We start from the raw sequence: 26953 nt of genomic DNA, 5'->3' as shown, positions 1-26953 counted from the left end.
ATGATTTCATTTTATTCCATTGTATTTCCCATTTAAGGGATCTTTTCTTTTGAAACAAAGCCTGAGTTTCAGTCTAAAGTGTGAAGTTCTAACTGATGTTGCATATATAATTGTCATTCCTATTTGCAACCTTGTAAGTTTGAGTTTCCTGCTGAAAAAGAGTTTTGAAACTGTAAAAACCACACTGTGTAGGCATCTAAGGAATTTAGTTATACTTGAAGTATTTCAAATATATACTAATGGTGAAATTTGAAATTGTGTATTTCCATTTTATTGCTGCTGCTTATTGAGGTTTTTAAGGCACCACACAATTTTTAATAATAACCTTTTAAATTATCTTCTGAGTAATTGCCTTTTTTTAAAAAAAAAGCAGACACTTTGGGTCAATGGACTGTATGATAAAATAAGAGTGGTAAAGCAGAAAAGAGGGGTGGGAGGGACCTCTAATAAGTAATTATTATTCTCTGTCTTAGGAGCCACAATGGATGAAGACTTTGCTTCTTGATTTTAGGGGGTGGAATATCTTCAGATAAATTTGAGTCAAAGAGGCTATTAGCATTCACATGGTGATTTTGTGTGGAAATCTTTCCAACTAACTTGCAGCCAGAAAGAGTTAAAGCCATCTGCCCAAGAGCATTGTGTAAAGCACACACAATGTTGGGGAAATAAGCCAATTATATGTGCTTCACAGGAGGTGGGGGACTGACCTTTGTGTATAATTAGTTCTTTTATTTAAAGCAAAGATTTTGAATAGAATAACTAATTAGCTGTCATAACTGGCAAATTGAAGATTTTGGCCAGATCCCTTATGGGATGTGGGAGGATGACTTCTTCCCCACACGCTACATTCACACGCTTTCTTAATTAGGCTTGCTTTAGTTTGGTGTGGTGGGAAGCAGAAATGCAGTTTTGCTGCGCTTAACAGAGCCCCCTCTAACAAGGCATAAAATACAGGTGGAATGGAACACCCTTCCAGCTACTGTTGCTTTCATGTGGAGCTTTCTTTCTGTCTTTCTTTCTTTCTTTCTTTCTTTCTTTCTTTCTTTCTTTCTTTCTTTCTTTCTTTCTCTCTAAATCTACATAAATTGTGGCCTAGAGCACAGGGAAGATCACGAGGATCCTAACTGATCTGCTCTGGACTCATTTCTATAAAACACGGAAGCCTCGAGGCATATTTCGTTAGCTAGCTCTCCCACATTACTCTTTCGGACCAATTAACCTTTAGAATTACATTAAAGAAATTAGACAGTGAGTTTCCATGTTTCCAGATATGATCAGTCACCCTCTTGCCTAGCAGATGACATCCCAGTGTTTTCTCCAATGTCCAGGGAAGAGCTTCAAGACGTTTTTGGGGAGGGAATGAAAGATTACAGCTCTAGAGTTGCCAATATAAACACTGGAGACGCCTCATGCACATATAATAGTTGTGCAGAAGCAGGAATTTCACCTGGTATTGCTTATTACCTGGTTGTATGATGAGCAACACATGCTGAAATTTCTTCTTCTATTCAAGGCCCAGGAGATATCTCCAGATTCCAATATGACAACAAATGCAGCTCTCAGCATCTCTAGTCCACATGGTCCATTGCATGCTGGCTTGAGGATTCTGAGAATTGTTATCCAAAAAATATCACCAGTCCAGATTCTACTCTAAGGAATGGCCAAACACCATTCTTTTCTGATCTTGTAGAAATTTCCATAGTCTTGCAAAGAAAGTGACTGGTCTCTCTTTTTAAGATCACCTCCTTGACAGCCATAAAAACATTTAAAATGAATTTGAAGGGAGGAGGCTGCACTAAGTTGGCACTAGGACTGTCGCTGCAAGAAAAAAAAACCTGCTATGGACAGGCTGGTTAAAGCCATTTTGTCATCTTTTGACTTGTAGTACAGTCTCACTTACCCAGTACAATAACAGCCTGCTTAAATACCCTCGTAAATTTCAATATGACCAGAGGTGATGTCTATAATTTTTTAATGTACATGGGAGCTGTGAGTGCTCAGAACAAGTTTTGTTTTGTATTTACCAGCAGCAAAGTCCATTAAATTGAAAGGGCAAGAGGAAAAAAGGGGACTGGTAGCCAAAAATAGAAAACCTTCATCTAATTTTTCTAAGAAAAGGAACACCACGCTGATAGCATCAGTGGGACAGAGAACATGGAGCCACTTTATTCCCAAAGAAGTACTCAATCAACCTCGTATGTGTAATAAGTCTTGATTTCATATTTAAACAAGTAAGTAACAGTTTGTTACTGTAAATATGTTGTTTCATTCCTTGTATTATGTCATTCAGCCCAGGTGGAATTCTACCTCTGTCAAGCTGTTTATTTCTTTTTGATAGAACTCCACACAGCACATAATGGCATGCAATAAAGTCATCCACTCCCAAAAGGTTTATTATGACTTTGGTTGGCTGTTGATGGTGGAAGGAATCAGAGATTTCCATGTTAAGGGAAATGTGAGGCATCCAAATCCAGATATTATTATTTGATTATTTGATGCAGTGCAGACCACAACTGGTTTATTAACAGCCATTTTCTCATTTCAGAGAACTCTGTCACTGCAGGATTAAATTTCTTTAAAAATCAGTATTAGGTCTTAAGTCCTATCTTCTGATCTGAGACACTCTCTTCTGATCTGAAAGCCCATTTCTTTAATTCCTGATGACTAGGGATTTTTTGGATGGTGGCATCCAAGTACCCTAAAGGCACCAGATCCCATCTAATTTTTGGAAGCTAAGCAGGGTCAGCCCTAGGTAATACTTGGGTAGGAGGCTGCCAACAGGTACCATGTGCTATACGCTGTATTTTAGAGGAAGGAACTGGCAAAACTACTTCTAAGCATTCCTTGCCTAAGAAAATACTATGAAATTTATGGGGTTCACCATAGATCCACAGGCAGCGTGAAGGTGTGTAAACACAGGGATTTTTGTTGAAATATACTGGTAAAACAAATATCCTATGTACCTGTAGACATCTATAGTTACTTTCATAGTTAGCTATGATACCAGAAACAGATCCTGTGGTTGAGCTTTGGTACAAATTAATCCCTGATCCAAGAATGAAAAAACTACCTTAGGTGGTAGGTGCTTGTAAGTGGCAGATATCCCCTCTATTGGGGGAGAGAGCAGTGTGGGTATCACATGGACCATCCTCATCCATTAAATCAGCCTCCTTCTCCCAGGTTTGGTGGAGAATACTGCCCCGTCACCCACTGCCTCAATGGGAATTCAATCAATTGTCAATCTGGTGTGCTTATAAACATAGGGGCACCCAAAATGTTCTTTGCCTCAGAGAGCTAAATGTCTTCATTGACCCCCGACTTTGTTGGGTTCTGGTCAGGATCTCAAACAGACTTCTCTGTGGATGTCTCAGAATAAAGCATGGACGTTTTGAATGAAATTCAGGAAAATACAGATAGGCCTTGTCTATTTTACAAAGGCTAGAGTCATATCCAAACATGGCTGAAGATAAAAAGTGCAGTCATTTTTGGTGCAAAAATTATAGTTTCTTCTGTTGGGTGGTCAAAGTAGCTTTAGATGTTAGCATCATTCTTAGCCTAATAGCCATTTTATGTTGGAATGACAATTTCTGCATTCTGCGATGTGTGATAACTGTACATGAGTGGTGGGACAGTACCACTGGCTGAGGCTTCTGAAACGTTGTGTGCACAGCAGACACAACACAAGTATGGTTATTGCACACTTATGGCAAATCCATAGACTAACTGCATATGAATTCCAACATGTAAGCACTTGGCTTGCTTTCTGGAATTTGGAGGTGCTGGAAAGTAGAAACCCATTGGTGATTTTATTGCCTGTGTTTTGAATCCTCTCACCAGATTGCTGGGACTGTAAAGTTACAATGCCACAGAGACGCTGTTCTCTCATTGTTTGCTGCACAAATCCAGGGTGATCGATTTAATTCTGGCAGTTTTGAAATTTGCTCCACACCTCCCTTCCCATATCAACTTGCCAGCTAATTACAGCCTCAACTTTTTTTCTCTCAGAGCCTCTATTTGTTCCATATCCAGATTGGTTCGGGTGCTGGGGAGGAAAGCCTTCCAGACCAAAATGTAATTTCAAAAAACTGAACCCGACTGGCACAGGTTGACCTTGCTCGTTATTATCTGAGTGGGAATAGCAGCTTTGAACATCATATGATCTCTGAAACGGTAGCTTTTTTTCATTAGAAAACCCCCTGCTGAAAACTGACCAAATGTGTGTGTGTGTGTTTTTATCTTGCAAAGATAACTGCAAAAAGATCTTTTTCTACGAATAACTAGAAGGGAAAAAAAATCAGAAAATGTCCTCTTTTACGTGACTCATAAGCCTCTCTGAAGACCATTGTGTCTTTAAAATAGATGATAAAGAATCCAAATTGTTTTTGTCTGTCAGGTACGTTTGAGACAAGAAGTCTGGTTATAACTAGTTTTCAAATTCTTAAAGGTATTTCTGAAATTGTTCAAATTTGGGTTTTTTTATTTGTTCTCAAAAGAGAAGCTCTCCTTTATGGATTAATGCCTGTTTCACCTGTAAATGGGAAAAGGCAGGAGCAAAGGCAGTGCCTCATCTTAAAATGCAAGTCGTACTTTATATAAAAGGCATAGGGAAGATGTGACATCTCCCCAGAGGGGAAAGAAAGAAACCTACTGCTATTTTATGTTCACTGACATTTATGCAAGTTAAGAATCATCCTTTGTTTAATATTGCTTTCTCCAATATGGTGCCCTCTAGATAGATGCTGTATCTTCCTAGCCAGCAAGTCCATAACCTGGGGTAGACTGGCGAGAGGTGGGGGTGCTGGTGAAAAGAAATTAACCTAGTTTAATTTCCATGTACATTTCCATTAGGGAGTGGGTAGAATGGAAGGAGCCACAAATCCTTTAGAAAGGAAGCTGTTTCACTATTCCAGGGAGTTTAACTATCTGTGCTCTGGTTGCTCCACCTGTCTCAATCAGGACATTGGAGGGGGGGGGGGGGCTCCGAAGAGCTACACCAGCAACTAATACAGTTGTGGCAGTTCAGTACAGGTGGTTTCTGCACCCATCAGCCCACAGTGTCAAATTATAAGGACGCTCCCGGATGGAACCGGAAGAACCCCAGGTGGACATGTTAGTGAAAATGGATTAACATGTTAAGTTAGCAATAAACACATAAAACATTAGCATGTTCCTCCAAATGACAATGAAGCACACTACACAAATCTTCAAACCCAGGATTCTGTAGCCAGGAGCCATAACAGTTAAAGTGGAATCATAGTGCCATCTCCGTCTAGTGTGAAAAGGCTGCTGGTGGAACCATGATACTCATCCATCCATAAGGTTGCCAAATTGAAAACTGGAGAGGGATCATGTTGTCTAAATATGGAAATTTCAGCAAGTGTTGTTTGTCATACAACCAGGTAACAAGCAACACTTATTGAAATACCCATTTCATGTTTCTGTGTGTTTTCAGAGTGGAAACTAGAGATGGATGCATACCATTAATTATTGTTTCTGACTTATGGTGACCCTATCATAGGGAGGTTTGAGACCTGTCTAAGGTCATCAAGCGGTTTTCTTGAGCAGGGAGTTGAACCCTGCTCTCCAAAGTTATTGCCATTTCTCAAATCACTACACCACACTAGCTTACACTTCTTTGCAACCATTAATGGCACTGGATCCATCTCCAGTTTCCACTGGTGGCCCAATAATAATAATAATAATAACAACAACAACAACAACAACAACTTCTTCTTGTATTCCGCCACCATCTCCCCGAAGGGACTTGGGGCGGCTTACAACAGGGACATGCCCAGCATAACACATAACATCATAAAAACAGTGATTTAAAACTGTAGTTAACACAATACAGCAATAAAATATGCACATTAAATAAATACCTTAAAACTCTACATTGATACACATATAATAAAAAGTGAATAGTGCAAGGACTCTGAAAGGGTCCATAAGTAAAATCAGGGCAGGAAGGGACAAACTAAGGTTCCAATAAAGTGCTAGGACATATAGAGTGGGGAGCAATAAGAAGGTACCATACAATTTTCACCCTACAGGTTCTTCCTCTTGTCACGTACATATGGGACATTACTGGCTGGAAAACAAGCATTGCAACCTTCGGAGGAGGGAGGATGGCTCAAGTCCTCAGGCATCCCACAAACTGTTTCGAATCTTAGGACCTTCAGTGGCTGTTCAAGGCCATCCTAATGACTTCTATTAGCAAGGCTGCAGGTGTGTGTAATTATGTGCATGACCGCCACCATGGTAACAAGGGATTCCGGAGAGAGATACTTTTCCAAACATAGCTAATGAAACCAAATATATCCATAGGATGTTCCACCTTTAAAAATATTCTGGGATTTTTTTTTAACTTGGGAAATCTGTTGACATTCTGAAAAGAGATCTGACTCTAGGTTGGAAGAAATGGTCAAAATATTGTTGAAGGTTTTCATGGCTGGAATCACTGGGGTGTTGTGTTGTTTCCAGACTGTTTGGCTGTGTTCTAGCGGTATTTTCTCTTGACATTTTGCTTGCATGTTTGGCTCGTATTTTCAGAGGACACAATACCCCAGTCAAAATTTTGATTTACATTATAGAAATAGAAAAGTTCCACCCAAATAAGGGCCCTTCCACACAGCCATATAATCCAGAATATCAAGGCAGATAATCCACACTGTCTGCTTTGAACTGGATTATCTGAGCCCACACCGTCATATAATCCAGTTCAAAGCAGATAATGTGGATTTTATACAACTGTGTGGAAGGGGCCTAAGTCTCAAATGGGATTATATAACAAAGTGATTTGGGATGTCAAAATTAGACACGTTATAATTAAAACTGTTTCACACAGGCATTGATTTTACTTTTACTTTTCCCCAACAGAAAAATAATCAAATTTTGCATTTTCACTATATGATTCTGGTAAAAGCAGTAACTAGTGAAGCAACATGGGATTTCACATGAAGATTTTGAATGCATAAACTACATGTATCTGAATGTTTTTGGACAGAGATTGGCTACTCCAGATGTCATTGGAATAAAACTCTCATTCCACTGCCATTAGTTATACTGGCTAGGGAATATGAAAGTTGTGATTAACCACATCTTGAAGCTTGCATATTGCCCATCTTTTGCTGAGGTTCAAGAAAAGAGGTTAATACCTTGGAACAGTGAGGCCTTCCTGTCTCAGTGGGATACCATAAAGATCTGCCGTAAAGAAGTTCAAATAAAAACACAAGGATGCTTTTGAGATTTTCCCCACATATAGTTCAGCCAATGTTATATAGTAGTAAGAGTGTTATGCTATGGCCAATGTGACATTGGTTTCATTCTCTTAGCCCATGGTCTTAATCTAACAGACAGTCTCCTTATCAGAGTGCATCTATTCTATACTGTAGAATTAATGCAGTTTGACACCACTTTAACTGCCATGACTCTATGTTGTGGAATCATGGGAGTTGTAGTTTTACACAATCTTTAGCCTTCTCTGCCAAAATGTGCTGGTGGCTTACCAAGTTACAAATCCCAGAATTCCATAGTATTAGTTATAGCAGCTACAGTGGTATCAAGCTGTATTCATTCTGCAATGTGGATGTATCCTCACTCTAGCATACCATAATTTTGGGGATAAAATGGGTCAGAGACTCGTATAGTGTGGATAATGGTAGTGCCAGTCCTGGAACTCATACTGAGTCCTAAAACTTTATGCTCTGACATAAAAACCCAATGGTTCTGTGTATGGTTTTATCTTATTTATAGAACTAGATTTAAATACTATAAAGTCTGCGGCAATTTGGCAGAAAACAATTGTGCTATATTCACATAAATTTAGGACCTCGTCACATTGATGAGCCCCCCCATGCCAATTTACCAGCCTCCATGGTGAATTGGTGGGGCAATCCCAGTGCCCCTCACCCATCCCAGCCTACAGCAACATTTCCCCATCACAAGTGGGGAAGCATCGTCGCATGATTTATCCCCGTGATACCGCTGTTGTTCCAAATGGAATGCGAAGAGGCTCCTGTGTTGGTGGCACAGCATCCTAGGATGCTGCCACCCCAGTTGATTAACAGAGCCTATGTCATGTGATGGGCGGCGTGGGACTCCATCACTCAACTGGGGAGCAGCATCCTTGGACACTAAAAATTCCTCATGTGATGCGGTCCCAAGAGGGAGGGCCCTGTCCCAGCCATGAGACATGATTCTATTCATCCAGCCCTCGAAGCTGGTATCAATATTATCTATTGCACTATTGGTCTCATGCAGGAACTGTTAGAGTTGGAAGATACCCAGCAGACCATCTAATTGAAGACCATTCTCTGTGCAAAATGGATTGTTGGTTTTATTAGCTAGACTAAAATTATTGAATATTTAAATGCAGCAATGCAAAAGCAAATGGCCTTCTGAGTCTTTTCCAAGCTGATTTGATAATAACTCCTATTGATTTCAGTGAAACTTTTAAAGTAATTTACTTGAGATCATGCCTAAATATACATACCCAAAGTCATATATATATATTTGCATACCACAGTGTGCAGCAATAAATCATTGTACACCAAGGTCGGGATTGTCCATGCCATCATATTTCCCATTTATCTGTATGGTTGTGAAAGCTGGATAGCGATGAAAGCTATAGAAAGAGAATCACATTTGAAATATTCTGGAGGAAAGTTCTGTAGATGTCATGGACTGTGAAAAAGACAAATAAATGGGTCCTATACCAAATCAAGCCTGAACTCTCCTTAGAAGCCAAGATGACTATGAACATCATCAGATGGGCAGGGGGAAAGCGGAGGGAACCATCTTACCCCATTCTCTGCAGTCTTTCCCTGTCTTCTGGGATGGCCAGCCATCCCACATCCTTTCTATGCCTTTCTCTGCCTGTTCCCCACTTTCTCCCACTTTCTTCAGTTTAGAGTTGGGTAATATCAGACTCCTGAAATTGGTCTTCGGGGTCCATTTCCATGCACTTAGAAAACGGGGTGCCACAGAGTCCCACCAGAAGTGCCCTTACATCAGTGGTTCGCAACCTGTGGGTCCCCAGATGTTTTGGCCTTCAACTCCCAGAAATCCTAACAGCTGGTAAACTGGTTGAGATTTCTGGGAGTTGTAGGCCAAAACACCTGGGGACCCACAGGTTGAGAACCACTGCCTTATATCATGATGGCTTCTGTGGGGCTCCATTTCATAAGCACATGGAAGTGGAGCCCAGAGACCATCTAATGAAGTCCTGAATTGGAAAGAAATGACTCACTGGAAAATATGTTTCACAAAGTAGAAAGCAGTAGGAAAAGAGGAAGAATGCATTACAGGTGGCTAGACTCAATCAAGGAAACCACAGCCCTGATGACTTGGTGATCTTTCTTTCATAGTATCACTATACGTAGAAGTTGATTTCATAACAGTTAACAAGAAACAATTGTGAACCATAATCAGATAAGGGTGATGAACTTCAAGAGAAAGTGATGATCTCCATTAGTAATGAGCTGGGTTCAGCTCTTTGTATAGCCATGACGTTCACTGACTGAGATTAAAGTCAAGTTATCTAACCTGCAGAATAAAAGGAAATAATATGCAGTTCAGACCTTTTTAGAAGACGGTTCTAAAATGTACAATGTACAGGATCCAAATGTAACAAACCACTTTGGCAGATATGGCCACAAGTTATGTTTCATTTCAGTTACAGTAGAGTCTCACTTATCCAACATAAATGGGCTGGCAGAACGTTGGATAAGCAAAAATATTGGATAATAATGAAGGATTAAGGAAAAGCCTATTAAATATCAAATTACATTATGATTTTACAAATTAAGCACCAAAACATCACGTTTTACAACAAATTGACAGTAGAAGCAGTTCAATATACAATAACGTTATGTAATAATTACTGTATTTATGAATTTAGCACCAAAACTTTGCAATGTATTGAAAAATTGACTACAAAACCTCGACTACTAAAAGGCAAACTGCATTGGATAATACAGAACATTGGATAAGCGAAGGTTGGATAAGCAAGACTCTACTGTAATGCAATATGTTCTGTAGCAGAATGGATGAAACGTTTTCAGAAGCTACAGCTAGTGTATATTGTACCACCCAGGTAGTTGTGTTTTACAAAGTCCAAAACACCAACTTATTTAATTTATTTCCAGCATGTTCCTGAGCCAAATTCATAGCTGTAGTGTACTTGGTGAAGTGATAGTTCTTACCTATCCTAATAGGTAGTCCTAAATAGTTTGTGGCTAATCTAAAACTTCTCCTCTCATTTGAGTTGGCCTGAAATTTATCATCTTAATTAAAGGTTCTGGAAAGTTTTTTTTGTTTTTTGTTTTTTGTTGTTGTTTTTTTTTTTTTTTTTTTGCTGTCTAATTGAAACAGGGCTTTTTTTATAGTAGCACCCTGTTCCCTAGGGAGGCCTGATTGGTCTTATTCTTCTTTAAAGGTGAAAATAGTAAACAGCAGTATTAAAATCAGCAATCCATTTATTATTTCTTGACATCACTCCACTTCTATTTTAATGTAGGAAGTTTTGATGTCTTTGTTATCATTTGTTTCATATCTCCGTTGCTTTATTTTGCAATTCTACATTTAAAATGGAGTACCCCATGGGGCAGAGTGGCAATTTTATAAACAGGATGGAATGGCAATTTATAAGCATTTGAACTAAATGAAGAAAATTGTGCAAGAAAGATCTTACGTAATGCCTGTCCATGCAACCATGTATTTTAAACTCTTGATGTGTTTTGAATGGCACTATTGATTGTGTGCCTTCTTTTTGAGAACAAGGTTGCATTTTGATTTGCTAATATGAATTTGGCAAGCCTTATTTTTTAAAAAAAGATGTCAAAAGTTGCTGGCATTAACACTGGAAGTGGGTTTTGTGACTCTGGCAGGCTCAGCGAGAAGGGCTCTTTAAGCCTCAAGGGTTTTTGAATGTTACTTGACCTGTCTCCATAGTACAAAGTCCATTTTGATAACGAATGGATCAATACCTCCCTGTTTGTCTTGAAGTGTCTTAAGTGCTGTTGTTGTCCGCTTGCAGTTCTGACAAAGCAATTATTACTGTAAGAGTGGTGGGTTTTATGTGTTGAGCATTTGCTACCCTCAGGTCACCCTTGCTTTTAAGGAAAGCAGAAAATGTCACTTGCTATAGCAGCATTAACTAGAACCACTATGGTTAAGGGGCTGTTAATAATTCCATTATATATTTTCTTCTAGCTTTTGGCCTAAAAAAACTCTGTGCTTCAACTTGGTAAGAGAGTTTTCCCTCTATCATCCTGCTAAGAATCATTCCCTTCTTTCCTCAGCCTAGGTCAAATAGGGTGTTGACATGGATTTCGTTTTCAAGGGATGGAGACATCAGACCCTTTAGATTTGTTTTAAAATGCATTTGTTTTAAAATGCATTTGGAACATGTGGGAACTTAATTACCCCTCTTTAAAGTGAATCTTCATTCATTGTCTCATAAGTACCATGGATGCATTCTTTTTTCACTCCTTTATTCATAGGTTTCAGAACTTAATAGGATACAAAAGTCTTCAAAACAAATGTTAGGCCTGTCTAATATAAGAGGATTGTAGAGTACTTATACTGGGGCAAGGGTACTATAATCCTCCCTTTACCCTTAAAAACTGAAGAACAACACAGAATCTGTACCAGGCTGTTGATACAGTTACTGCCTCAGAGATCCTTTGAGGTCAGATCATTGCCTTACAAATATTTATGGACTCGCTGAATACGCTTGGCAGTGTAGCCTTGTTTATGGACTAGAAATGTCTTTGGTGGCCCTAGGGAAAAAAGAATGTATATAATGCCCAGGTAATACTTTTTTCTGATGCCATAATGAAAGGACTTATTACTTCATCAAATTAAACTGCATCCAGAAGGAGCTTCAATTACTAACAGAGGTCCACCGGTTAACCTTCATAAGTGCAACCAGCACTGGCATGCCATCCAGCTCATTGGTCAAATATTATTAATTGGCTATCTATCATATGACCAAATTAGGAAGTTCTGGGGGTTGTAGATGGAGTTCAGAAAGTAACTTTTCTGTTCCTTCTGCTCAAAATAGCTTACGGAATGCAAAACAAAAGGCCTAACTAATAACTTGATTTGAATCACAATGATTGAATCTCAAAACCAAGAAATTGTCAGCAGAGTATTAAACTGGGAATTTCAGCAGAGTCATGTTTATAGTCATGTTTACATTGATATACTTCTTGTTTACAGGCGTGCCAATGTTATCCGTGCAACCGAAGGGGAAGCAAAAGGGCTGTGCCGGCTGCAACCGTAAGATCAAGGACCGATACCTCCTGAAGGCCTTGGATAAGTACTGGCATGAAGATTGTTTAAAGTGTGCCTGTTGTGACTGCCGCCTAGGAGAAGTCGGATCAACACTTTACACAAAGGCAAATCTCATTCTCTGCCGCAGAGATTACCTGAGGTAAAGGCAGGGGGTCCATTCCACAAATTTTTTCCATCATTGTTTCACTCAACCTTATCTCTTTCTATCTGCTTGTGTTATATTAATATATGTTGGCATGCACATCCCCACTGGAAGGGAGCACAATATCATTTACATGTACAGAACCAGACTAGACCACAATGCAGAAATGTTTTTCACACTCTGGACTAAATATTATATTACACAACATTTAATGTGTCTGGCTTCTGTTATTTGCATGGAAGCAAAGGGGAATCAAAACCATGAGGAACATACATTAACATTTTCTCCCCAGCTTAAGGCACCAATGAAAATCAGCCTCTAAAGCCCCTATTCTTCTCTCAAGGTAAGCTGTAAACAGCTGTTGACACCAATGACAGCTTCCATCTTGAGAAGAATAGCTTTGAGTGGACACTTGAAGAAAGGGTCCATCCCATGAATTGTTCATTTAAATAACAAAGGTCAGATTACTAAACACATTCATGCAGTGTCTGTGATTTTAAAGATCATCCATTTGGAGCTGGGTGTGTGATAATATTTTCTTTTCTGTTATCTTCATATAAATGAAAACATTACCCAAGTCATCTTCAATGTTATTCTCTCTCCTTCCCTTCTGGTAATACTGTTGAAGGGAGAAATTTGGATTATGAAATTTTCCTTATTTCCCTTCTCCCACATCATTAAAAACAACCAACCAATAATTCCATAGCTATTGAATACAAAATCACTCATTCCTAGATGACCATTGGACATTGAGTGAAGCATATGTTCACACAACCACAGGATATCCTGGTTGACTAATTACTGCATACGCTCACATATACGTCTATAAATTTTAGGCAAGAGATATGACCCCAAACACCTAGATTAACAAATCCACAGGTTATTGTAAGTACTGTACCTTAACTCTTATCAAAATAGGAACCATCCCCTTCTCTGAGTAGTGAAGAAAAATAATAGCTTAGTTCTTCTTGGGAGAACCTAAAAGAAACACTGACTTCCCGCTACTCTCTTTGTTTGCCACTGCACCGCTTCTGCCTTTTTGAAGGGCTAGGTGAGAAAATAGTGGCATTGCTGGCCTCCTGTGATGTCACTGATGTTTTTTTCCCTCAATGGAGTGACCCTTGATCTATCCACAGGTCATATCAAAATCCATAATTTTGGCTTATATTGGTAGTCAACTTATACATGAGAATATGCGGTACTTTCTTTTACAGATATTTCCAGTATCAGCAAGGGATAAACTTTATAAGTCTAAAGATATTATTTATGTTTATAAAAAGTGGGAGAGAAGGTTTTAGATATTCAGTTTATCATAATTCTGATATCATGTAATTGATTAATTGTTGAAATCTAAGCTTTTATTTGCAATTCTTACATGTTTGTATGAGAGGTTAATTTTTTCCCTAGAAGTGAATGCTTCCTTCAGTAGGACTCATTAAAAAGAATTACCAATAGGATGTCACCATTGGTTGGTCCTGACTGAACCCTCCAGGCTGTTCAAATGCTTGGAAAGACTACATTGAATTACCGTAAATGTAACTGTAGGAAAAAAGAAAGATGAAAAAGAAGTATTATAGGTTATTTGCCTAAAGCTCAAAAAACACAAAGCTTAAAAGCTTGTACAATCTAAACAGAAAGGACAGCATAGCAACCATGTAGTCCTGCAGGTGGGTAAGTGAGAAATTGTCTTTTAAAACAATTCAACTAAATGGATATAAAAGGGAGTTTTTAGACCTTGGGAAAAGTTTACAGCAGGGCAGGAGGAACAATCACACACAGAGAATTCCAAATTAAATTCAATGCTAGTGACTTGTTACCTGCAAAAATAAAATGTTGGGTTTCACAACATGTGCAAAATTGCTTGCAGAAAAGACAGGCTAAGAAAAGGCATATTTTGTATCCTTATTTTTGATATTGTTAGGAAGACAGAAACTGAAAACAAAGTCACATATTTATGGGAATTTGAGATCAGCGGAAAGTTGGCCTCTTAGCCAACGTTTTTGTTTTGCTGAGTAGAGTGAAAACCCTCTAGTTCTGATCTCAGCAAATAATAACATTCCTTCGTGCCTGGATCCACTTTCTTAATGATTCCACGTTCAGATTTAAAAGAGGTGGGCAAAAAGAGCTGGTCATTATGGAGAAGAACTTGGGTTTCCAGTGTATATTGGGAAACAAAAGGTAAAACTTTACCCATTCTGTGACTTGTGACTTGAAGGTTGGGCTGCTGATCTGCAAGCTGCCAGGTTCGAATCCCACCCGGAGAGAGCGCGGATGAGCTCCCTCTATCAGCTCCAGCTCCATGTGGGGACATGAGAGAAGCCTCCCACAAGGATGGTAAAACATCAAAACATCTGGGCGTCCCCTGGGCAACGTCCTTGCAGACGGCCAATTCTCTCACTCCAGAAGCGACTTGCAGTTTCTCAAGTCGCTCCTGACACACACAAAAAAACATTCTGTTTTCCCAGCAGAGTGCTGTTAACAGAGAAGCCCTAGGGGGTCACTGTTGAGCTACATCAGAATAGAGAGCTTTCTCACAGGAACAGAGTAGGGTGAGATAAAATTCCCTGTTTACTCAAGAATATAAGATTTGAACTTGCATTTCAAGGAATAACAGCTCATGCCTGTCATTACTGCCTGGAGGCAATAATGGGCTGGATGAGGGTAAACAAATTGAAACTGAATCCAAATAAGTCAGAGGTACTACTGGTCTTACGTAGGATGGATCTGGGAATAGGGTTACAAGGAGCTCAACGGGGTTACACTCTCCTTGAAAACTCAGGTTTGCAGTTTGGGGGTGATTCTGGATTCCTCTTTAAACCTGGAAGCCCAGGTGTGCCTTTTCACAACCTAAATTGGTGCAACCATTCCTGGAAAAATCTGACTTAGCCACTGTGGTACATGCCTTGATTACACCCTGCCGGGACTACTGTAATACGCTCTATGTGGGGAAGAGCTTAAAAACCTTATTTTTTAAGGAAGCCTTTGAGGGAAATTAATGATATCCGAAGTTTAGGAACACCACTCAACTTCGTTGGGTATTATTATGTGATTTTATGTATTTGTTGGGGTTTTAATTAGGGTTTCACAGTATTTGCTAATATTTATGGTTTTAACTTGTTCTTAATTTTTATATTGTATGTTTTTACTGGCTGTTAGCGACCTTGGGCCCTTGATTGGGGAAAGCGGAGGACAAATTTCATAAATAAATAGATAAATAAAATTCAAAAACAACATATACTACCCATTTATAATGCAAGGGGTCTGGTGAGACAGCTAGACAGTAGATGGGACTGTTTCTAGGCAGAAAATACAGTAGCATAAAGGTATGAAAAAGAATAAGAAGTAAACATTTTACTGCTGTGAAAAGAATGGCATCAAAAGCATATGATAGTAATTTATTTAGCTGAAAGTAGCTAAAGATTTCTAGAGGACTCTACTAACACCAGAAAACAAGTTATGCAAAGATGTGCTCAAACCAGCTAAACTTTATTTATTTAGTATATTTTTTATTCTTTCTTTGTTCCAAAATGGGAGATGAGGGTTACTGATGAAGGCTAACATCCTGTGCGAAAATACCTGCAAGTAAATTCCATGGGGATTTATGGGATTTTTGCTTCAATAGGCATCCATAGATCTATTTTGTCCCATTGACTACAATGGAACTCATACCTGATCTACACACTTAGCAGAATTTCTAATGGACTTTTAGGCATTAGAAATAAACTGTTCAGATGGCAGGTGCTTTGTCTAATATTTCCCCTCATGGAAAAAACCTTCTTTAAAAAAACTATCTTTTCCCTTTTTGTTTTGCTTTCTAGAAAGATAGAAAAGCAAATCATATTGGACAAAAATACTCATGATTACCAATAAAATTAGAACAGACCCATTCAGATAGTTAAAGAATACACTACGGTTGCAATTCTATGCCCATTTCCTTGTAAGCCAGTCCCCATGAATTTGTTTACTGGTGGTGCCTCATTTCCAACTTCAGACAAACATATCCTGGGTATTCTTGGCAAGATTTATCCAGAGCGGGTTGCAATTGCTTTCATTTGGGGCTAAGAGCATTTAAGTTGTCCAAGGCCACCCTATGGGTTTCTATAGTACATGCTGGGATTTAAACCCATGTCTCACTCAATCCTAGTTCAGCGCTCAAACCATTATACCTCTTTGGCTCCAGTGAACTTAACTTCATTGCATGAGCACGAGCTATAAAAGTACTATATTTCTACTTTAAAGGGCTTTACATTGGTTCTGGATACAACAGAGAAAACTGGCAGCGTTTGTAAATATGGGGTGGCCAAACTAATATGCAAAAGGAGGCAATACCTTTAGATGGCACGAGGGACAGTGGCAATCTCTAAGTTATTTGTCCTAAGCCACTGATCAATTATGCTCCTTTGCTAGAAGACAATGTGATGTTTGTCATATATACATTTTAGTGGCCTCTGCCCTCACCAGCTATATATCAGTTACCGTGGAGGCTATGATCCCATCATCAAGATTCAAGTAAGATCCATCTGGCCTTCCAGTTGGCTTCTTGAAATGAAATGAAGAGTCATCAGGTGAAAAGTAGGACGGGGTTCCTAAACAATTAATAATTGTGTGGAAGAGCAAACTTCAGCATGAGGAGGTTGTGTGAAAAGCAACCCCTGTTGAAATTCCTTCTTCTATGCAAGTATTAAAGGCATGGGAGGCCTCTCCTTTATTCCTAATGTAACAGGGAGGGGGCATCATGTCTTTCATCACCCCATTCAGTAAGATCTCCTGTTTAAAAAATACTGCATGTCATTATTTCACTACATGTCATCAACCCTATAAAATGGCCTTATAAACATTTGTAAAGATCCAGACCAGAACGGTCTCACCAGCTTTCTTAGTAAGGCTATCTGATTCTATAAATGTCTTTGAGTATAGTATTGGAGTGAAGTAGACAGCACTTGATTTTAGCTACAAAGCTAATAAGCTATATTTTACAGATGAGCTTCTAAATGCCACCCATAAAAGAAACAACTATATTTCAAATTTTTACAGTGTATTACATTGCATTGTATTACTTTATTTATACATCACCTTTCCCCCCAAAGGTGAAACAGAAGATTTTGGAAATCCTTGGTACTGCTTTGCAGCCATTTAAACTTGACAGAATAGAAGAAATGTAGTCCATGAACTGCATGGAATGATCTTTGTGGCACCTGCTCCCCAGGTGTATTTTTTAAACAAAATAAGCATTTCAGTTTACTGCCAACATTCAGTAGAAAACCACTAAATGCACTGTGTAATCCTGAATAATTTTTAAATAGAAGTTTAACTTTTAACAGTAATGGCTGTGAAGAAGAATACATTTGGAAGAAAAGAATTCAATTTTTGTTTACACTTTGTTTCTAAAGCACGCTACTAAGCTATTAGTGTCAAAGGTCTGCTGTCACAGATACACAGGTTTTCATTGCTGGAGTGAAAAAAGGCACTTTGTGGCTGGCCAACCTGGGTCCTCTTGCCATTTGAAAGGCATTAGCCCATGCACATACTTCAATCCCCTTACTACTACAAAATGCCAGCATAGTTTCACTTCAGAGCTGAGGGACTCAGGACCTCTTTGTCCTTTTAGTTTGCATCCCGGGGACTGCTGGCAGATGCTGCCCTATTGGCTGATGCAGTAGGAGAGAACAAAGGAAGATGCCCAGTTTCCATTCTCGGGCAAAGAACAAATTATTCCATCACATTCATTCTCGTTGTGTGCCTTCAAGGTTGTTTCTGACTTAACAGGGGTTTCTTGCCAAGATTTGTATATTAACTCAACCAGAGAAGTTAGCCCTTGATGAACCAACCTAGGCAAAGTAAATTATTAGAGAACACAGAAATGCTGGACCACTCTAACAACTATCATGTCATACTATACAGAGAAGCCACTGAAATCCACAAGCAGGTGGACAATTTCATCAGAAAGGGGGAAACCATGAAAATGAACAAAATCAGGTTACCAGTGTTAAAATCAGAACATTAAATAAAGAACAACACTCTGAAAACAGAGGAATTCCAGACATGTCAGGGCCAGCTGACACCTCCAAACAAAGGATTCTCCCAGGCAGGAAGAAGCCAGGCCATGAAGCTGGCAAGGTCATTAATGCTAATCAAGGTGATTAATTACAACATTCACACTGACCTCCAACAGACAAGAGTTCTTTCTCCCACCCTGGACCTTCCACAGACATATAAACCTCCCTTGCTTAGTTGCCAATATACCTCACAACCTTTGAGGATACCTGCCATAGATGTGGGCGAAATGTCAGGAGAGAATACTCATAACAACCCAGTGATTCTGGCCATGAAAGCCTTCAGCAACACAATATTTCTATAGATTGACTTTGTCTTTGCCTACCATGCAGGGACTTTTTTATCTGAATCTTCTGCATCATCTTTTTATATCCCAATGTAGGGTTACGTTGTTCATATTCTTCTCTTTTTCCAGAGAAAAATCATGATTGCAGATTTTGGAAGAAAGGAAAATCCTTCACATATTCATATTCCTCACCCCCTTACACACGCACACACACGCGCACACACACACACACGCTTTAAATCAAATACCTGATTGGTAGGAATTGACCTAATTTTTGTTTTCATAGAATAACAATGCTTCTTCCTGGCACTCCATTCTTGGGTAGACTACCTACCTTTCAGCTCCCCTCCCTCTTCAATACATATATACATGAAAGGAAACACTTTCTGATCAAAAAGAGAATGACAGCAGTGCATCCCCTTTTTTGTGCAATTTGTGTGGTGGAACACAAATGTTCTCCTTCTGCACAATGAACTCCACATATGCCTGGCGCTTCCATAGTTCTTCTGTCTATGTGTGATTTGCAAAATATTCTTAAGTATGAACCCCAATCCAGGCAATCCAGTTTGTCCTACATGAATCACATCAACATTAATAGGATATAAGTTAATTACAGCCATGTTGTATTCCAGTACTGGCAAATAGCTTTTCCCTGCATTCTGCTTTTTTGAAAGTTCTGGGTAGCTCTATTCTGTTTCTCAGATGTGTTATTGAAAATAAATTCCTTAAATAAACTACCATAATATCTCAAATCTACTACAAAATGTGTACTTTGTTTTTATTTTTTCAAATATTTAAATATTTTAACTGCTTCTTCCAGTTAAAATAAACAAATGCAGTCAACTATATCAAGGTTGCTACACAACATTTTGATTTGATTTTGGAGAGGCACAATGTTCCTTTCTAGATAGTCTTAGGGTACCATAGTTCCCTTCACCTTGACTGTGTTACCTCTTCTTGTGGCATATAGCCATAAGAGGAACCTTGGGAATAGCAAGAGAAAGCACATTCTCTTTATCCTGATGATATCTGTAATGGTTGACTGTCAAGTTGGAACATCATATGCCTGACAGAGCGTCTTCCACTCAATATGGAAATGAAAGGTCATCATAGGAACTGAATTCTTAAAGGGAACTTTTACATTTTGTGAACATAAACAAATATGCTGCTTGATACACTGCCCAGAGTTCTCTTTGGGGAGATAGGACAGTATATAAATAAAGTATTATTATTATTATTATTATTATTATTATTATTATTATTATTACACAGCATGATAGTCTTTGCATCAAAATACTGTAAAATGAAAAAGTAAGTGAATAATCCCACAATTCCACAAAGAACACAAGGAAACAAATATAATAACATAAAAATAAAGGAGGAGTCTTCAGCAGGAAGACGTGGTATCTGTGGTTCAGCAAAAATGTGGGTCCAAAGTGGACTACAATATAAGTTAAAACAAAATAGCTAAAACAAAATATAGTAAAAAGCATTAAGCAACCAATTCAGTTGAAACATTAATTTAAAATAATCCAAAATACATTCAGTACTTAAAGATGAAATATTATGTATTTTAATGTATTGGTATATATGCCTATAAAGCACATATTCTCTTTCTTTCTTTTATGTCAGGAGGAGCTTTTGTCAGCATAGCTTAAGGAAAACAGGTTTTGTTCCTTGAGAACCATGAGTGCCAGTCACCATAACAATATCTTTCTGTCTTCCCTTTCCTCTAAACTTGCATAAGATTGTGGTCTGTTTCTTACTTTGGTTCCAGCAGCCGCTCTGTAGACATTCCATTTCAATTTGTAAAGTGTTTCATGATCCCTGTGGATGAAAGATGTTTACAGTAGCTGCAGTGTATACTTTGATTACTGTTTCAGCAAAGCAAGACCTTGATTCTTGAAGTATACCATTTCTATCTCACAAAGAAGGTGTACTCAAAATATCAAGCTGCAGAAACATGGTGGAACAAACTCAAATGGTCACAAACCACAGCTGTGCAGAGTAATTTAAAAAATCAAGGATATATACCCAAACTAGGAAAATATTGAGTTTATCTGGCAAAATGATGAATATAAGTGTCTGTAGCTTCTGTGTTCAGGAGAGAATTTGGAAACATTAAGGATTTTTCAAGCCAGATGATGTTCCTTCAACACACCCGTGTAAAACGTGTGTGCTAAGGACAGGCTTAGAACATGGTTCTGTTCCTGCTTCAGACTCTGAGTACTCTACTAATTTAGAGCATATAAATAAATGCAATATTTCTCACATTTTAAAATCTATGACCAAACTTCTAAAGCTTCTACAAGGTCCTGAGCTCATTTGAGCATCCTGCTGCCTTTCTAGCATTTCTCTAACCACATTCTTTTTCCTCCTTGGAAGTGTTTGCTGGAGCAGCCAGAATCATAAATTCTACAAGCTGCAGTGTCTCCCAAAGCCTCTAATTATTTTGATGCCATTAAGTCAACTTCAATTTTTTTTCCTGTCAGGAGCAACTGGAGTTGCTTCTGGAGTGAGAGAATTGGCCGTCTGCAAGGACGTTGCCCAGGGGATGCCTGGATGTTTTGATGTTTTACCATCCTTGTGGGAGGCTTCTCTCATGTCCCCGCATGGAGCTGGAGCTGATAGAGGGAGCTCATCCGTGATCTCCCTGGGTGGGATTCGAGCCTGGCAGCCTTCAGGTCACAAGGCTTTTATCCCCTAGGCCACTAGAGGCTCCAACTTCAAATTATTGTGACCCAATGAATGAGAGACTTCCAAGCCACCCTGTTCCCCATAGTTCTGCTCAATTCTTGTACACTCAAAGCCATGGCTTCCTTGGTTGAGTCTATCCACCTGTAGTGTGGTCTTCCTTTTTTCCAACTGTCATCTGCCTAACAAAGCATTATTGTCTTTTTAAATAAATCACATTTTCTCATATGTTTAAAGTACAAAAGACTTGATTTAGTCATCTTGGCTTCTAAGGAGAATTGAGGCTTAATTTGCTTTTGGACCATTTATTTCCTTTTTTGCTACTGATATCCATAGAACTCTCCACCAACATCACATTTCAAATGTCGTTATTCATTCCTATTAGTTTTCTTCAATCTAACTTTCACAGCCATATGTAGAAAGAGAAATTGCAATGACACTGGCAGTTCTTACTTTGGGATTCAGTGACATATCTTTACACTCAAAGATCTTGTCTACTTCCCTGATTATTACTGTCCTTGTTTCTCCTGCTAGTTCCTTTTCTTTCCTGTCTTTATACAAGGAAGTTGCAAATTGATAATTCTTGAGAGAGGATGGCACAAATATCTCTGTCACATTTCAAGGTCTAATTTTAACTGAACAATCTGAACTAGCATCGGCCAGAATCTTATTGGTATCTTGCACATGTGTAAGTTCAATGTCATTTTGTCCAACATGAGCTGTCCGTGTTCAGTAAAATTTGTAAAACCAGTTGTATATGTAGTGCCCTCGTGCATGTGTGCATTCATATCATTGTGCATTTGGTTGCAAATTCAGATGTGCATGCCATTATGCAATGTTATCATTAAAGACAAGAGTTGCAATAAATATGTAATTTCACATTTAGAGAGTTACCAACACAATCCTGATGTAAAATCTCAACCATAATTTCTCTGTTCTCAAGGGGTTTGGGTTAATAACCCACATTTTAGTAAAGATGGTTACATCAGGATCATTATGTGTGACAACATGGCCAGAATGGCATGATAGAAATAGAGGAAGGACAAGGGCATTGCTAGAATAGCCTGATCTGCACACAAGAATTTCCCTGTTCCTCTCATTTTCCCTTCACTCTACTCAAAAGATCTGAGCGGAAATTTAAAACCCACTCTGCTGTTCTCAAGTGTAATAGTCACTCCATTAGATCACACTGGTTTTGGCTTAATGCATCGTATAAAAGTTGCATTACATTGTCTTCAACTTTAAAGAAACGATCCTCCCAAAATACGGTATCTTAACTGAAATGCTCCACTTAGAGAAGTTCTATGGTCTAAAGGCAGAAATAGATTGCACTTGGTTTGTTAGTTGACTTTTTTATTATTTCCTAAAGCCTTGTGATTAAGTGAAAAGCTTACGTGGACTAAATCTTTCAGTCGTTTGATGTTCTAACCTGCCCCTGGCACTTCCAGACTTGCTGTTTTGCTACTGATAATTTTTAAACTCTCCAAAGAGACCTCTGCTCTGTTCATGTGTGTTTGCATAGCATCTGGGAAACTCAGGTTGTGTGTTAATGCTGGCAAATACAATTGCAACCCAAGATGCCAGGATTCTTGCAATAAATGAAATAATGCTGTAGCTGGAAAATGAAATTCTCTCATACAAATAACGAAGCATTCTAATTTTGTACAAATTAATATCCTTGAGAAATTTTGTACAGACCTATCCAAATGAGTACATAAAAGACTTGATGCCTGGAGTAAAATTCTTCCATTTGCAGTGATTGGAAGCTTTGTTTAGATCATGGTTGATTTGAGTTTTCATGTGTGTGTCTATCTTCCAGTTGCCTGCCAACTTATGGCAACCCCACAGATTTAAAACATTTTTCTTTGGCAAAGAATACGTGTAAGTGGTTTAGACCCCAGAAATGTAAAGGCTTTTGCCTGAACTTTCTCCCCCGCTTTCTTCCTATCCATCTCTTTAAAAGAAATATATATTTTTGTCCCACCATTGGGGCACAAAGGGGCTCACAATTTAGAACAATACAGTTAAAAGCATACAAAGAGTAGATACTAAAATAGATTTTAATTAGTTACAATATTAAAGCAATTCAGACAAAATGCAGTTAAAAAGATAAAAAGCTGATAACAACTGTTCAACTAGGACAGTGGTTCTCATCCTGGGGTCCCCTGAAGTTTTTGGCCTTCAACTCCCAGAAATCCTAAGAGCTGGTAAACTGTTTCTTGGAGTTGTAGGCTTAAAACATCTGGGAACCCCAGGTGTAGAACCACTGAGCTAGGACAATGCAATATATCCTAGTCCACTCTTTAAAACTGTCTAAATAAAAAAGGTTATAACCTGCTCCTGCTCCGGCTCCTGGAAGGACAACATGGAGGGGCCATTTGGAAGTTATAAAGTACAGGAGCAGCCTCCAAGAAGGTCCTCTCCTGCATCCCCATCAATCATGCTTGTGGTGGTAGCGGGGCTGGGGAAAGGGCCTCTCCTCAGGATCTCAGAGTCCAAGCTGGCTCAAACAGGAAGATACAACCTGCCAAATAGTGTGCACATGAATGCAATACTTGATTTTGTTCCCGTTCTCATGCCTAGAAATCCATTATTTTGTCAGAGGAGATAGCAGAAACATTTTTACACCCTTTCCTGCATTTTACAACAATCCTGTACATACCAAAGTATCATACCAGCTTATGAGCTATTGTAAATTTTTTGCTTGCTAGCTGCACAACAAAGGTACACAGATACCTTGAAAATGTTACTTTTTTAGATACCAATTTCCAAAACCTAAGGCTATTGTTGCTACTGCAATCTGAGAGCTATAGTACAAAAATCCAACTGGGTGACAAACCTTCATAGAATGCTCTGGAATTAGGTGGATCTTTAGAATTTCTGGCTATAGCACTGTAGGGTGAGTGCAGTAGACTTGTTAACAAATAAATTAAAAAGTGGATTCTAGAATGAGTTTCTTTATAAACAGTAGTGCAATTGCATCATCATTATTCCAGGTACGTACTGTAATTGCAAACCATATAAGAAGTTACCTTGTTTTAGATATTTCATCTTGGATTTGGTATATCACAGGTATGTTCTCCATATAGCAGGGCACTTGTTTTCTACCATTTAGCACAACTAAAAAGGGTGATATTTACTTTGGAGAAAACAGATAAATGCTTTTCCTTACCGATATTTACCATACTTATGCCAAGGAGTGAATATGAAAAGGTAACACCTGTTTCTTTTTCAGTCTGTGCGGGTGTCTTTTCATTGGTGTGGAAAAGTGTAAAAAGAGTCTTGAAATAGGTCACCCTTTATCATATAATCCAAGCTTGAAACAAGACACTGCACTTTCTTGGTGCTACATAGCATTGATGTCTGTTCCATTAATTAAGCAGGTAGATATTTATCCAAGTTTTCCAAGCAACATCTAGATCCTTTCAAGTAGCTGCTATATATTTCCATGGTATTAGACTGATATGGGTTTACATGAAGGGTATCCAATAATGTCTCACAAATTGGTGCTTGGAATACTGATGTTCCGATAATGGGAATTCTCCTCAGTAATGAGAACCCCTAACTGACTCACATTAATGCCAAGCAGTACACTTAGTTAATCCATGGTATTTTTCAAATTAGAGGATGCTCCAGTAAGTACATTTCCTCATAACATAGCACACTTTTCTAAGGAATGTTCTCTTCTGTGGAGTTCAGTTTTTTTGCACTAATGATGAAATATCTAATAATTAAGCTGCAATTATTCCCTAGTAACATCTCCCACTGTTGCTTCAAAGAAAAGCCTGTTTTAAAAGGATTACTTCCCTGTTAATACCCGCTGCTACAAAAATGCACCTGAGATATTTATGGAGAAGGAGGGGAGAGTTTAAAGGGAATTGGTTTTGTTTATAGAGTGTAAAATGAGATTGCAAAAGGAAGGTGAGATAAGCCATTTAGGCAGTGTATTTTCTTAAGCCAGAGGTGGGAAACCTGTGCCCTCCAAATGTTCCTCAGGCTGGATCTACACTGCCCTATAATCCAGATTCAGAATGTGGATTAACTGCATTGATCTGGATTATAGGGCAGTGTAGACTGATATAATCCAGTTCAATGCAATTAATCCAATTAACCCACATCCTGAAATTGGATTATAGGGCAGTGTAGATCCAGCCCCAGTCACAAGCCCCATCTGTCCAACCAGCATGGCTACTGGTTTATGATGGGAGTTGTAGTAAATGACCTCAATACAGACATTTTCATTCCCTTTCTTGGATAGTCTGTTGTGTGCTATGTCATGTCCATGGATTCCAGTTCTTTTCTAAATGCAGTTAAATACCGTACAGGATGTGGAGATATGTTCCACATTCATTTGGATTTTAACAAAGATATGGGGTTCAACATAAGCACAGCAGGAGCCCTCTACAGTTAGAGTTTTGCTTCCAAAAATTGTATTCTTAAAGCTATCATACAATGTATGAGTTCTGTCAGCAAGCTATGGTTCTGGGTTTCCATAAGGGAATTTAGAGGAAAAAGAAGAAGCCTGAATAAGAAGTGGAGCATATAATGAATTATCTTAGGGCGGCTGACCAAAATGGCATCCTGTGATTGCTCAATTTGTAGGGCTTATCTTCATTTGGTCCTAGTGCAAGTCTCCATGGTCTGTTTCCAAATTTCCATCCCTCAATAAAAGAAGTATAGAGACTGCTGGCTTGGTAGTAGCTGCCTCTGGTATGGTGAGAACTCTTGTGAGAACTCAGCCAGTTCAGGAGAAAAGCAGGATAAAAATCTAATGCATATGTAAGTATATAATAAGCTCCAGCTTTCAGAAAGAAAGGCAGATGTTTCATTAACAAGGAGTAGCCCAGCCAAAAGTCAAGAGATGAGACAATATGAAAATAACCCATAACAAATAATTGTTTACTTATCATTAATTGGTATTTCTAATAATAAAGTAGAACAAATGAAATTGCAATGGCAATGTAATGTTACGCCCTTTTACCGTGTAACTATATTTCACTTGCTTCTTAAATTAAGGGCTGTACACTCTACTAAGATGTGTTTCATACTACAGTCCAGTAGCAGTATTCTGGTTTTTCTTTTAAATAAATAAAAGTCACTTTTCTATTAAGTGGAAGTTACTATTTGGAACAACAAGAGTTCCTTTTTTAAAATTATAGTTACTAGTTTTCATTACATGATTCCAATATAAATTGTTATTCCAATTGTCATTGTAATCAGTTACCCCACAAATGTAAATGTAATTAATTCCTTGTTTAAAAAGAAAATTCCTAACTCTGGGGAGGAAGTCAGAAGGGTCCTTCTTGATATGAAATTGAAAGTGAAGTTTTCCTTATTTGGAAAATGGATTTGAACAAAGAGCAGAAAGATTATGTGTTTTCCTTTGCCACAAATGAACATTTCATTGAGAAGCCTGCCTGCTCTCTTTGTTTGACAGATTTGTTCACAGTGCCATCCTTTTAGACAGGGTGCCCAAACCT

At 38.5% G+C, this 26953-nt stretch overlaps 1 protein-coding gene across 5 annotated transcripts in view; it reads left to right on the top strand.

The window, feature by feature from the left end:
- The window catches only part of lmo1 (LIM domain only 1), a 119736-nt gene that overhangs the window by 65998 nt on the left and 26785 nt on the right, over positions 1–26953 (top strand). For all 5 annotated transcript variants that reach the window (XM_003225329.4, XM_062967684.1, XM_062967682.1 and 2 more), the window contains exon 2: positions 12223–12436. In XM_003225329.4, coding sequence (XP_003225377.1) covers positions 12223–12436 — 214 coding nt within the window. The remainder of the gene's footprint in view (positions 1–12222; positions 12437–26953) is intronic.

This window comes from Anolis carolinensis, chromosome 1 (assembly GCF_035594765.1).
Source record: "Anolis carolinensis isolate JA03-04 chromosome 1, rAnoCar3.1.pri, whole genome shotgun sequence".
Taxonomy (NCBI): Eukaryota; Metazoa; Chordata; class Lepidosauria; order Squamata; family Dactyloidae; genus Anolis; species Anolis carolinensis.
This window is presented reverse-complemented; position numbering and strand designations above follow the sequence as displayed.